This window comes from Penicilliopsis zonata (genome assembly GCF_001890105.1).
Source record: "Penicilliopsis zonata CBS 506.65 unplaced genomic scaffold ASPZOscaffold_14, whole genome shotgun sequence".
In the NCBI taxonomy this organism is placed as follows: domain Eukaryota; kingdom Fungi; phylum Ascomycota; class Eurotiomycetes; order Eurotiales; family Aspergillaceae; genus Penicilliopsis; species Penicilliopsis zonata.
Genome location: NW_019208923.1, coordinates 559,613 through 572,626, shown reverse-complemented (window position 1 = coordinate 572,626; position 13,014 = coordinate 559,613). Strand labels below are relative to the sequence as shown.

Sequence of the window (13,014 nt, the reverse complement as noted above, 5' to 3'; positions counted from 1 at the left end):
TCCCTTCCATCATGGCGAACTCTATGTCCCTCCGAGACCGTCAGATCTGTAAGTTTTGAGAGGGCTCCTTGAACTTCAAAGCATTGATCAGCTCACTTTTTAACTCAGTATCCATTCAGAAGATCCTCAACCTGAACCATGATCCCCAGCCGGCCGAGGAATCGCACCAAGACCCATCCACTCATGGCCTGATCTCCCATTCCACCCCGATTCTAAACGAGGATGGCGACCCGATTTGGAAGGTGCTGGTATTTGATAACATGGGGAGAGATGTGATTAGCAGCGTTCTGCGTGTCAATGATCTCCGTGCGTGGGGAGTTACCATTCATCTGTGTGTCATGCCCTATCGCATTGTATCATGATTTGCCCAAGCGGTTCGAATCGACTGACCTGACGCGTTTCGTTTCCCCAAGGAATATTAATTCAACTCGCTATCCGATCCCCGATGTGCCTGCCGTATATCTGGTGGAGCCAACTCCTGCGAATCTCAAATTGATCACCAATGATCTATCACACGGCCTCTATTCGCCTGCCCATGTCAACTTCCTGTCCTCGGTACCCCGCCCGCTCCTCGAAGATTTCGCTTCTCAGATAGCCTCGACAAACACGGCAGAACATATCGCGCAGGTCTTTGATCAGTATCTGAACTTCATCGTGGCTGAGCCGGATCTCTTCAGCTTAGGGCTTGGTAACGATGCGTATTGGAAGATTAATAGCGCGCATACCAGTGATGAAGACCTGGACGCTATTGTGGATAAGGTTGTGAGTGGTCTGTTCAGCGTGAGCGTCACTATGGGTATGTGTTACTTCTAGCTTCAGCTCTCCGCATACGACCTCCTTATTCTAACACTTGAACCCGTTTGTAGGCACGATTCCTATCATCAGATGCCCGAAAGGCGGCGCAGCAGAATTGATAGCGACAAAACTGGACAGAAAGCTACGCGACCATATCCTGAACTCGAAAGATAACCTGTTCTCCAGCAACAAGAAGTCTACTCCCGGAGTTCCTGTATCTCGCCCTGTTTTGATTATTGTTGATCGCAACGTGGATCTCGTTCCGATGCTTTCGCATTCATGGACCTATCAATCACTCGTCCAAGATGTTCTTCAGATGCGCCTTAATCGCATTACAGTTGAGACGGCGGTGGATGGGTCAAATCCTGAAAGGGGCTCTACTAAAAGGTCATATGACCTGACTTCGAGTGACTTTTTTTGGAAGCGTAACGCTGGGGCTCCGTTCCCGCAAGTGGCAGAAGATATCGATGCTGAGTTAACCCGTTACAAAGAAGATGCAAACGAGATCACCAAGAAGACTGGTGCCTCGTCGATCGAAGACCTCCAAAATGATACAAGTGCCTCCGCACAGCACCTCAAAGCGGCCATCACTCTACTTCCAGAGCTCCGGGATCGCAAAGCAACTTTGGATATGCACATGAATATCGCAACCGCTTTGTTAAAGGGCATAAAAGATCGACAACTCGACAACTTCTTTGAACTGGAGGAAAATATTACGAAGCAAACCAAGGCGCAAATTTTGGAGCTTATTAACGACTCAGCCAAGGGAAGTGATGTAACGGACAAGCTACGTCTCTTCATAATCTGGTTCCTTAGCACTGAAGCCGAACTGTCTCGTGCAGAAATGACACAATTCGAAGAAGCGCTCACGCAGGCAGGGGTCCAGGATGTTAGCTCTCTTGCATATGTTCGACGAGTCCGAGAAATCACTCGCATGACAATGATGACGACAGCAGCCGCAGCACCGCAGCAGCAATCGTCGGATTTATTCCGCGGCTTCTCGTCGCTGTCCAACCGGCTCACTGACCGCATCACCTCGGGAGCCCTGGGCGCCAATTTTGACTCTCTCATTGCTGGTGTCAAAAACTTCCTGCCCGCCAACAAGGATCTCACCGTGACCAAGATCACCGAGTCTATCATGGACCCTGCATCCGCATCTAGCTCCGCGATTGCCAAGACCGAGAACTACCTCTATTTTGATCCCCGAAGTGCTAATGCCCGCGGCGCGATGCCCCCGGCGGCTGCAGCCCGCAATCCACAGATGCCCGGCGCTCTCGGGTCTTCCGGTCCAGGAACTGGAGCCAGTTTTGGCCAGCGTCGACAGGCATTCAATGAAGCTATCGTCTTCACGGTTGGTGGTGGCAGCATGGATGAGTACGGAAATTTGCAGGACTGGGTCCTGCGCACGAACGGCCAGGGCGGTGCGGATGGTCGGCCTCTCAGTGGCATTAACAGACGCAGAGTGGTCTATGGCAGCACGGAGCTCATGAACGCCAACGAGTTTCTTCAGGATGCACTGGCCAAGCTAGGAAAGGAAAACTAATTAATCTTGCCTTTGTTTCGACTCGGTGGGGAGGATCTGTGTACGGTATAGAAGAACTCCTAACTGGTCGACACGGACCTTTACTCGCAAGTAAGTAGAACGATAATGCAGAAGATACGCCGCTTGAAGCACCTCAACGTCTGTCCAGATTACTCTTTGAGATCACTAGATAAGGTCGACAAAGAATTGTAGAGAAGAAAATAATCCATATATATCGACATGGCTCCGTAATTGGTCAATGTTTGGATTCGGGATTACCTAAAGCCAGGGGTATGAGGTATCATCATCCATTTATTATTTCAATTCAACTATTGTCTGAAAAAACAGAGATCACTCGCTACATTGTGTCCGAACGAGCATTATATATGAAGTAAATCTGGCATCAGATAGAATTGAAGCCTCGAGATCCGAAGACACACTTGCTACCCCTCTATTTTTCTGTGGTTCTTGTTCCATACAACGACACAAGGGTCTCTACAGCCGGGTAGATAGATCAGGATGCAATACACGCATCTGATAGTAGTCTGCTGCCATGCAATTTACCTGGGTGGCCCGGCTCATGGTGAATCAGAGGATGAATGGTAGGCTTAACTATTTAGACTACCTTCCTGTCGTGTTTAAAAAAAAAATTTAATCAGATCAACACAGGCTCATTGAGCCGTTTCAACGTGGCGAGACGCCGACATTCAAACAACACGCAAGAGCCGGTGTTGAACTATTAGCACAGGATTCATCTGCAGTTCTTATTTTCTCAGGGTATCTATATATTTCCCAGAAACAAACGTTTCCTGTCGATGTGGTATCGCGTCTCACTAACTAGGTTACCTTCTAGAGGGGCAACGAAGAGGGACAGAACCAAGTTGACTGAAGGAGAATCGTACCTAGTAAGTGATGCTAATCAAAGTACATTACTATACGTGCAGTGCTAACGCTCTCACATAGAATCTTGCGAGGGATAACAGTTTCTTCGGCTTCGCCGACGTGACCAATCCAGTCAACATCCTCGCCGAAACGCATGCCACAGACTCGTATCAAAATGTGCTCTTCTCGCTCATGCGGTTCCGGCTTCACACGAACCGTTACCCGGCCCGCATAACCGTCGTGACACATGATTTCAAAAGGCGGCGGTTTCTGGAATTCCATTTCCCAGCTATTGGCATCGCAGCGTGTGAGGCTGAAGAGTGTATGGCAAACAGTCAAGAGTCTCGGCTTGAAACGTTCATAGAAGTCCAGATCCTTGGCATTGATCCTCCGGAGAGTGTCACGTCGAGGGCATCGCTAGAGACCGGAGAAGAGACAAGTGGAATCGGGCTATGGAGAAGGGATATATATGGCGTCGGACCAGAATTGGCTGGGAAAAGAGTGAAAAGAGGCTGGGAACTCGGCATGGAACAGGATCTCTTTGTCAACGCCGGGTTAGAGCCGGCCGTGGAGCAACTGATTTGCTGGGACGGAGGAGACAAGGGCAATGAGCTATTTACGAAGATGGATCAGCTCCCTTGGTGTCGGTAATCGCTTACAGGGGAGACTGAGGAAGGCGGGATTTTGCAAAAGAATAGGCATATAAAGCATATATTTGCTAGTAACTCAGACATAAATCATTATTCTTGGCCTTCTGTGTCACCATCTATGTGAGAAATAAAATATAAGGAGCAGAAAAGAAAACCCGAAATCCTCTGAGAAGATAGATGATTGACCTGGAGATTCCTCCAGTGATGACCCTGTCCCAAAACGCCCGAAATACAGCTACTCTGTTGTAAACTGTTAATCCGCAAGTCGATAGCTGACAAGAGTCTCCACGCGGTGGTTGTTAGTACTGAAACTTCTTAGTTGGACTTTCTCGGCGTTCTTGATTTCCTTCGCGTCGCTATCTCCCCATTCCACGGGCACTTCCGAATCTGCATCAGCATAGACAAGTACGTTGAATGTACAGTCCCCGTCTAGCACGGGAAGGAAGGTCACAGATGCAGTGATCTGTCGGAAAATAGCCTGGATCTCCTCTTGGATTTCTTTTTCTGTCTTTTCAACTGGAGCTGTTGACTGGGCGTTTGATTCTCTGTGAGAAGCGTACAGTCAGCTCAGGCCTAAAGAATGAAAAAATTCCCTTCTTACCCCGGAACAGAATTTTCCTTATCAGTTGGTTTTTGGGAAGATTTGCTTTTCGAGCTTTTGCTGAAGATTTGGACCTTTACTCCTGTCAGCGTTTGCTTGCCATAGACTTGTACATACGTCGCACGTACATCAAATTGCCATCTTTCTACATGTTCTCCGGTTTCCTTGTCTGTGATAACAACCACAAGCTTCGAAATCTTCCCTCCAATCATCCATTTATTAAGCTGAGACATGATCTTCTTGATATATGCTTTGACCTGATCGTCGGCCGTCACTGTTCAACGGTTAAAGGGGGGGAATCGCGGGGGCAGGGCGGCGTTCGACTGACCGAGCATGTTGAGACCGTATTTCTTCACCCTGTCCAAATTTCAGTTTTCAATGACCAACTATGAAGTTCAGGCTGTTACTCACGTTGTAAAGTCTTCAGGGGGATAAACCCCACGCTGGAATCTTGAGACCGAGTCAGAGAACGTTCGAGCCTGTCCGCTCGACGTAACTTACAGAATCGAGTTGATAGAATATTCAAACTAATCAATCCGTTAGGATTTCCAGACGATCAAGAGAGAATTCCTTCACTTACAAATTCTGCCACCAGCTTCGAGGACCCTGAATTGGAGTGTGTTTAGTACAGCAAAACACTAGGATTTCAGAAGTTGCGCACCTTTCAAGGACAGCTTGTGCACCTTCGATTTTTCCTTATCAGCAGACATGATGAACACGATGAGTCTCTGTTTCGTAAATCTCTTGTATGTCGTGTGTGCTGGAGTCAAAACCAGATGCGTGAGGAGCAGCCGAAAAAGAGCGATTGTTTACACTGATAGTCGCCGCAGCAATAACTAATACGCCGCCCCCGGCCAAGCACCAATTTTCTCCGCCCGCGGAGAGCAGCCAACCGGACTTTTTTGCTCCCCCAGCGTTTTGGGATTGAACAGAACGTATCGATCCTTGTGTGCGATTCTCCAATTGCTGAGGCACAAAACCTGCCCATGCAGCTGCAGACCTCCCAATGCGAGGATGTCTGCATCTAGCCAGCTGGCTGAGCGCAGCGCCCAGACACTCCGCCGCTGCGAACTTCCTCGGACCCCGACTCAGTCTTTATAGGCAGACCACTCGGTTCTTCGCCAATTCAGCGACATGGAGGAAGGCTGCGTCCTCGAGAGAGGTTACGGATCTAGAGAGACGAATCTCAGATATTCCAATCGAACGTTACCGGAACTTTTGCATCGTCGCACACGTGGACCATGGCAAGAGTACGCTCTCCGATCGATTACTTGAATTGACGGGCACGATTCAACCCGGCTCGAATAAACAGGTTCTAGACAAATTGGACGTGGAACGCGAGCGAGGCATTACAGTGAAGGCACAGACGTGCACGATGATCTACAACCACCAGGGGAAGGACTACCTGTTACATTTGGTCGATACACCGGGGCATGTGGACTTCAGGGCAGAAGTATCGCGCAGTTACGCCAGTTGTGGGGGAGCTTTGCTCTTGGTGGACGCCAGTCAAGGTGTCCAGGCACAAACGGTCGCAAATTTCTATCTGGCATTTGCTCAGGGTCTTGAGTTGATTCCAGTGGTCAACAAGGTGGATCTACCGTCCGCAGACCCAGAACGCGCTCTTGAGCAAATGAAGAACTCATTTGAGCTGGATACAGATATTGCGGTCATGGTATCAGCAAAAACAGGATTGAATGTGGAACAGCTACTTCCCACAGTGATTGAGAAAATCCCAGCGTACGTACAAGCTCACTGAGAAGCTTTCTTTTTTTCTATTTTTCCCACTGACTCTGTTATACAGCCCCGTTGGCGACCACAAAAATCCGCTTCGAATGCTCCTCGTCGATTCCTGGTATGACACCTACAAAGGTGTGATTCTGCTTGTGCGTGTATTTGATGGCGAGATCCGCGCCGGCGATCAGATCATCTCCTTCGCAACCGGTATCAAATACATTGTAGGAGAAGTAGGGATCATGTATCCCAACGAGACACCTCAAACTGTCCTCCGCGCTGGTCAGGTCGGATATGTCTATTTCAACCCGGGCATGAAACGAAGCAAGGAGGCCAAGATCGGTGATACCTTAACCAAAGTGGGCTTTGAAAAGAAGGTGGAGCCACTTCCTGGGTTTGAGGAACCCAAGGCCATGGTCTTCGTAGCCGCATATCCTGTTGATGCGGATCACTTTGAGCATCTGGAAGACAGCATCAACCAACTTGTTCTGAACGATAGAAGTATCACTGTTCAGAAAGAGTCCTCCGAGGCCCTCGGTGCAGGTTTCCGTCTCGGATTTTTGGGCACTCTGCATTGCTCTGTTTTTGAGGATCGCCTTCGCCAGGAACACGGTGCTAGCATCATTCTCACTCCTCCGTCTGTGCCGATCAAGATTGTTTGGAAAGAAGGAAAGGAAGAGATCATCACCAGTCCGGCTCGCTTCCCGGATGAGGATGACCTTCGTCACAAAGTGCAAGAGATTCAAGAACCTTACGTGTTAGCCACGTTGACGTTCCCCGATGAATACCTTGGCAAGGTCATGGAATTGTGTGAGGCGAATCGCGGTGAGCAGAAAAGCCTCGAGTATTTTACCTCAAGTCAGGTCATCCTCAAGTATGAGCTACCTCTAGCCCAACTCGTTGATGACTTCTTTGGAAAACTCAAGGGATCCACCAAGGGCTATGCGAGTCTGGATTACGAAGAGTCAGACTGGCGAAAAAGCAATATAGTCAAGCTCCAGCTCCTCGTGAACAAAGTTCCTGTGGATGCTGTCTCGCGTCTTCTCCATCTGAGTCAGATCGACAGACTGGGAAAGCAATGGGTGTCAAAGTTCAAACAGCACGTGGATCGACAACTGTTCGAAATCGTCATCCAAGCTGCAGTGGGCCGCAAAATTGTGGCTCGAGAGACGATCAAGCCCTATCGAAAGGATGTCTTAGCCAAGCTCCATGCAAGTGATGTCTCCCGGCGTCGCAAGCTGCTCGAGAAGCAGAAAGAAGGGCGCAAGAGGCTCCGGGCTGTGGGCAATGTAGTGATTGAACACAAGGCATTCCAGGCCTTCTTGGCCAAATAGCTGGCCATTGATGTCATGTATCAAGAATTTGTGTTATATAGAGCAATCTTCTGTACCATACCTCTAATGAATTGAAAATCAGCCATCAGTTAGTTGATAGACAAAAGAGTGTTTTGTAAAGACTGGAACCGTTGCCCCACCATAGATTGCCCATCTTTTTGCGATTTCGCTCCAACCTCTGAGAGCTATCACCAACGGGAATTAACCACTTAGAGATAGAAAAAAACACCTTCGAATTCCTTTATACCTCGAAGCCAGCTTGATCTACACAGTTCTGCAAAATGACGACCACGACTGAGACGTACAGGCCTCCTCCGCTGCCTTCTCTCTTCGCGACAACTACCCCACCACCAACGCTGCTCACGCAGGGCGCCGAAGCACATCTCTACAAAACCGTCTTCCTGGACGCATCGACGCCAGCGGCACTCAAGATCCGCCCGTCAAAGCCGTACCGGCATCCTATTCTCGATCGACGACTCACACGGCAGCGCGTTCTCCACGAAGCACGCTGTCTAGTCAAACTCATCAGGGAAGGTGTCAATGTCCCGGCGGTGCTGGCAATGGACTGGGAGGGACAAAACGGCGAGAGCGGACAGGGGGGGTCATGGATCCTCATGGAATGGATCGACGGAGCGCCTGTACGCGTTGCGCTCGAGCGATGGGAAGCCTGGCTAGCTAAGAACAAGGGTCTGGCGGAGCAGAACACGCCGCAGTATCAGGAGGGGACGACGCGCGTGCGCGACCTCCTGAGAAGAGTCGGACAGACTGTCGGCGCGTTGCATAAGGCGGGCGTCATCCATGGTGATCTGACGACGAGCAATCTGATGCTTCGGCCATGGAAAGCGGATGCGGAGGTAGCGCTAGAAGCTGGGGAGTGTCCCTCCGTGGACGGAGATATCGTTCTCATTGATTTCGGGCTGGCCGGCCAGAGCGCGTCAGATGAGGACCGAGCCGTCGACCTGTATGTCCTGGAGAGGGCGTTCGGAAGCACACATCCTCGCACCGAGCCGCTTTTCCCGGAAGTATTACAGGGCTACCGGGAGAGCTACAAGGGAGCCGCGGGTGCTTTGAAAAAGCTTGAAGAGGTGAGGATGAGAGGTCGCAAGAGAAGCATGCTTGGATGAGAATAGAGAGAAAAGGGGCTATCTATTACGGCTCTCTAGGATGAAAGAAACTCAAGGCGCTGAAGTCTCTAGAGTACTTTCTATATCCCCCTTTCGCCTGGCAGTGGACAGCAGATATTCATTCAAACAGAAAGAAAAAAAAATCAAAAAATTATCAGAGAACGCCACGCTTTTAATGCAAGGAAATCATGAAAATACCAATTATGCGACTGAGATAATGGAAAGAGCAGAAAGATAAGAGATCAGAAGGCTCAAATCTTACTACTTTAAGATGAATCATGACTGTTCCTGGACACAGCTCCCAACATCAGCGAGTGCAAAGTAGCCTTTGTTCTCCACCACTCCTCTGTCCTTGATGACTGCGGTGTACTTAACTACCCACTGCGTCTCGATCTCGCCCTGGATTCCATCGTTGGCGTCTGGCGCGGAGGCGAGGATCCCAGCGCCCTTGTCGTGGGGTCCTAGCAGTTCCCGTATCGCACCTACAGGCAGGATGTCCGTGCAGTCGTTGTGTGTCAGGAGTTCGATCTTCTCTTGCTTTGCATAGAGGATCAAGGATTTCGGTACTACACAGCAGTCCCGAACGTTGATCTGATCGACGGACGGCTTGATCTTGGTATGCGATAGGAACTTGGCCAACTTCTCGCTCCCAAACTCTGCCACTCCAAGCTGCATGATCATTCCCTGGTCACACAGAGTCTCCAGGGTGTTCCACGTTTGCAGCATGTTGTCAAAGTCATCTGGGTCCTCAATTCCGTTGTCCGAGATCTCCTCCTCGCCGTCGTCATCGGCATCGAACGAGATACCGGGAAAGGAGACGATCAGCAGATCGATCGAGTCCACATGTAGCTCCTTCAATACCAAATCAATCGCTTCTCTTGTATGTGCGCACCGTCTTGACGCCGGGATTCCCGGTAGGTAGAACAATTTCACCGTAATGTCGTACTGCGATCGTTCCTCCGATAAGCCGGCCTGAGAAAAGTCCAACGCGGGGATGTACATCGCGCCGTCCTGCTGGGACGTCCACTCCAGGTATCTTTGTTTCTGTTCACGGGCCTGCCCATTCGCATAGGTTGTGCCGTTCGTCGTCGACTGTTCCTCAGAAGAAGAAGAAGAAGGCGTGACAGGCTCAACATGCTGCGATGCCAGAAAATTGGCCCGCAGCGAGTTGATCAGCTCGACATTGGATTTTTCGGCTCCTATCTTTCGAATGACAGACGGACTGCCACCTTTCATTACATTCCTGTAGGGTTACAATCGACCATCACATATCAGCTACCCATTTGCACTCTTTTCAGCCTGCGTTTTGCGAGACGAAGAACGTCAAATCTGCCACTTACGAGGTAGACAGGATCAGCTTCATCGTGGCGATGATCGACGAAGACGGTCTTAGGAGAATTATGCAAGGTTTCGTGCGAATAAATCAAAAGGGCCCAGTCATCTGCTGTGGGAAGAAGCCGAAGATCCCCTCCGTGGGGTTGAATAGATAGAGAGGTGGTTATCACTTTGTATTGCTAAGCAGCCCCGCGATCCGCTTTCAGAATGGAAGAATAGGCACGCTCTTCTCTTCCTTTCCCTTCACAAACCCAGCTTTTCGATTTATGACTGATGCTTCTACTGAATGTATGATATTTGGTCTCGGGCATGAATGAATGCAGTTCATATTTGCTGCAGATATTTTATCAAAGACAATACCGAACCCAAGTTTTCTGACTGAAATATGATTCCTCAATATTACTCTATGCTACCAGCCTATGAACAGAATCAAAAGCCCTGCATATAGATGAGAAATACGATTTAAAGTCCGCAGCTTTGCTTGGATAAAGGCTTCAACTCTTATCGACAGTAGGATCCCATGTCGATGGCACGTATTCGCCCGTTTCGAGAGTATGCATATCCTCGGGAGAGATTTCAAAGTCGAACACATTCGCGTTTTCCTTGATACGCGTCGACGTTACTGTCTTGGGAAGCGGAACGAATCCCTGCGTGTAGCTTGGTCAGTTGCCAAAGAACTAACATTGGGAAATATCTCAACTCACCATCTGCAAACTCCATCTGATCAAAATCTGAGCCCCGGTCTTGCAGTACTTCTCTGCCAACGGGGCGAGCAGAAGGTCGTTGACTTTGGTACCACTGGCTAGAGGCGAGTTGGCTTGTATGACAACGCCGCGCTTCTGAAGCCATTCCACGATATCAAGTCGCGCCAGCCATGGATGAAGCTCATATTGGGCGACATCAATCTTGCCGCCGATACCGCTGTTGATATGCTCCTCCAACTCGGTCAGATGATGGATGTTAAAGTTCGAAACACCGATGGACCGTATTTTTCCGGCTTTCTGGCACTCAATTAGAGCTTTCCAGGAACCAAGTCGCGCTTCTCTACCGCCAAAGGGGGCGTGGAGTAGAATCCTGCATCCACAGCTCGGTCAACTATCATAGTCAAGTACTATGAAAAGGGGGGGGGATTCGCTCATCTAACAGGTCGAAGTATTCCTGCTCTGTTTCTTTCAGACTAGTCTCTACTGCTTGCAAAGTTTTCTCATAGCCCATAAGATTAGGCGGGATCTTAGTGGTAAAGAATACTTCTGATCGAGGAACTCCAGACCGCTTGATGGCGAAACTGCACGCTCTTTCGTTCCGATATGAAACCGCGGAATCCACCTGGTGAAAATATCAGCTCAAGAGTATCACTGAAACGAAATACTGTATCTCTATCCCTCACAAGGCGGTAACCCGCTCCTAATGCCTCTAATGTGACCCCTTCTGCAATGGCTGCCGGGCTGAAAGTGTTCCTGTCTAAGCTATTGACTGGAACTGTCCGGACAGCAAGAAACTCACGTCAAATAAAGCTTATAAACCATTAGCAGATTGCGCAAGACAGATGTCTCAAAATTAAAACTTGTAGCCCAGAGGATTATTCTGGTGTTGCCCATGATACCGATATGACGAGGCGGGGGGGAACTCACCCCATATCCAATGACTGGCATCTCATAACCGGAGTGCAACTTATATTTCGAATTCACATTCAACTGGGATTTCATGGTGACTGTTATGCCTGGGAATGAGAGGAAGAACCGTTTGGAGCAGGCAAATTCCTAAGAGGATGCTGGAAGTGACCGAGATATCAACCCGGCGGCTTTCACTTCCGAGAGGGCAAATCGGCCCAGACTTATGGGAAGAGGAAACAGCAAACTATCTGGAAACCCAGAATATATTGATATATGTTCTCGTCACTGGATAGCAAAGGCTGTTGGTTGATTTTAACTCGAATACAAGTTCTGGAGAGGGCATCGAAGTTTGATTCTCTTGTTTAAAATTACAGATCAAAGTTCTTCTTGGGACTTCCACGTCTCCAAGAGGCCAAAAACAGACAATATGGAAGCTTGTAATATCTTACTTTACCATGGTAGCTGCAGCGGAGTGGGAAGGTTCTTCCCTAACACGTCCTCTGCAGTGCCAATATCTCTAATAAAGGGTCAGATCTGAATTCGTCTATAAATGAAGAGGGGAGGGACTCGCCTTGGACCCCTTGGTGCCCAATACTGGCCGGTCTTGCTGATATCAAACTCCTCAATAAATGACGCGAGGGACTCTGCCGCCTGATCTGGCGTGACAGCTACAGGAAGAACACATCAGTTGAGATTCGTACCAAACGCAGAGACAGAGAGAGCTCCAACAAAGCCTCACCTCCACCGTCATCCCAATACTGGTCGAATCCCACGCTCCGCGTCATTTCAGTCCGCATAAATCCCGGATGGACCAGTCCAACAGCTATTCCCCGGTCTTTAAGATCCAGACTTAACAGCTTGCCCACCATATTCAACGCTGCTTTGCTGGCATGATGTCCAAAATTGCCGCCGCCTTCTTTCTCATGTCGCAGCGTGATGCTCCCGCTCTCACTGCTGACAAGGATCACCTTGCTCCTCTCGCCAAGGATCCCGGCCTTGACGAGGTGGTGCACGATAAACACCGGTCCGATAGCCGAAGTAGTGTACATCTTCACTTCTTTCTCCCAGTCCGGCTCGTCGAAGGTCTCGAAGCCGAAATACCCCGCCGAGATGATGGCGGTTGAGACCCGGGTTGATGATGGCAGCTGGAGGACGATCTCCTGCCCAGCGTCCTGCTTGGCAACATCAATGCCCGTCAGCCAGGCGATATTGGGCTGCGAGGGAATCTCCGGCGGTGTGCTGGATCGTGTTGTACCAAACACTGTTGTCGACGGCTTGGATGCGTACAGCTGCAACAGGGAGGCCCCAAGGCCCCTGGTAGCACCCAGCACAAGGACACTCTGCGACATCCTGTATAGCTGAATATCTGCAGGCCAATATGACAATCTAAGATCGAAAAGGCTCCCCAGCTAAAATGCTTCCCTACT

The 13,014-nt window shown here is 49.6% G+C and overlaps 9 protein-coding genes across 9 annotated transcripts; 5 read left to right on the top strand and 4 right to left on the bottom strand.

The window, feature by feature from the left end:
* Positions 1-11: 11 nt before the first annotated feature.
* On the top strand, positions 12-2,338 carry ASPZODRAFT_18608 (hypothetical protein; the record flags this gene model as incomplete). The annotated part of the gene is made up of 4 exons (XM_022727245.1): positions 12-48; positions 109-331; positions 414-796; positions 867-2,338. The coding sequence occupies 4 exons, from the start codon at positions 12-14 to the stop codon at positions 2,336-2,338; spliced, it is 2,115 nt and encodes a 704-aa protein (XP_022578928.1).
* A 498-nt stretch (positions 2,339-2,836) lies between these two features.
* Positions 2,837-3,850, top strand: ASPZODRAFT_153854 (hypothetical protein; the record flags this gene model as incomplete). The annotated part of the gene is made up of 4 exons (XM_022726025.1): positions 2,837-2,919; positions 2,987-3,094; positions 3,171-3,222; positions 3,281-3,850. 4 exons carry the CDS (start codon positions 2,837-2,839, stop codon positions 3,848-3,850), a joined length of 813 nt encoding a protein of 270 aa, XP_022578927.1.
* Positions 3,851-4,102: 252 nt separating this feature from the next.
* ASPZODRAFT_144978 (hypothetical protein) lies at positions 4,103-5,160 on the bottom strand (the record flags this gene model as incomplete). Its single annotated transcript, XM_022725062.1, has 7 exons — positions 4,103-4,394; positions 4,451-4,724; positions 4,779-4,807; positions 4,862-4,900; positions 4,952-4,977; positions 5,031-5,056; positions 5,112-5,160. 7 exons carry the CDS (start codon positions 5,158-5,160, stop codon positions 4,103-4,105), a joined length of 735 nt encoding a protein of 244 aa, XP_022578926.1.
* Positions 5,161-5,333: 173 nt separating this feature from the next.
* On the top strand, positions 5,334-7,618 carry ASPZODRAFT_135240 (hypothetical protein). The gene is made up of 2 exons (XM_022723738.1): positions 5,334-6,187; positions 6,252-7,618. The coding sequence occupies exons 1-2, from the start codon at positions 5,457-5,459 to the stop codon at positions 7,513-7,515; spliced, it is 1,995 nt and encodes a 664-aa protein (XP_022578925.1). The 5' UTR covers positions 5,334-5,456; the 3' UTR covers positions 7,516-7,618.
* Positions 7,619-7,796: 178 nt separating this feature from the next.
* On the top strand, positions 7,797-8,639 carry ASPZODRAFT_71697 (hypothetical protein; the record flags this gene model as incomplete). The annotated part of the gene is made up of 1 exon (XM_022729772.1): positions 7,797-8,639. One exon carries the CDS (start codon positions 7,797-7,799, stop codon positions 8,637-8,639), a length of 843 nt encoding a protein of 280 aa, XP_022578924.1.
* A 156-nt stretch (positions 8,640-8,795) lies between these two features.
* Positions 8,796-10,068, bottom strand: ASPZODRAFT_135239 (hypothetical protein). The gene has a single exon (XM_022723737.1). The coding sequence runs from the start codon at positions 9,873-9,875 to the stop codon at positions 8,916-8,918; it is 960 nt and encodes a 319-aa protein (XP_022578923.1). The 5' UTR covers positions 9,876-10,068; the 3' UTR covers positions 8,796-8,915.
* A 400-nt stretch (positions 10,069-10,468) lies between these two features.
* ASPZODRAFT_153849 (hypothetical protein) lies at positions 10,469-11,680 on the bottom strand (the record flags this gene model as incomplete). Its single annotated transcript, XM_022726024.1, has 5 exons — positions 10,469-10,621; positions 10,679-11,048; positions 11,119-11,300; positions 11,362-11,435; positions 11,578-11,680. The coding sequence occupies 5 exons, from the start codon at positions 11,678-11,680 to the stop codon at positions 10,469-10,471; spliced, it is 882 nt and encodes a 293-aa protein (XP_022578922.1).
* On the top strand, positions 11,609-12,105 carry ASPZODRAFT_135234 (hypothetical protein). Its single transcript, XM_022723736.1, has one exon. The coding sequence runs from the start codon at positions 11,701-11,703 to the stop codon at positions 11,878-11,880; it is 180 nt and encodes a 59-aa protein (XP_022578921.1). The 5' UTR covers positions 11,609-11,700; the 3' UTR covers positions 11,881-12,105.
* On the bottom strand, positions 11,918-13,011 carry ASPZODRAFT_135233 (hypothetical protein). The gene is made up of 3 exons (XM_022723735.1): positions 12,327-13,011; positions 12,159-12,255; positions 11,918-12,104 (listed from the first exon to the last, which is right to left on the bottom strand). The coding sequence occupies exons 1-3, from the start codon at positions 12,934-12,936 to the stop codon at positions 12,038-12,040; spliced, it is 774 nt and encodes a 257-aa protein (XP_022578920.1). The 5' UTR covers positions 12,937-13,011; the 3' UTR covers positions 11,918-12,037.
* Positions 13,012-13,014: the final 3 nt, after the last annotated feature.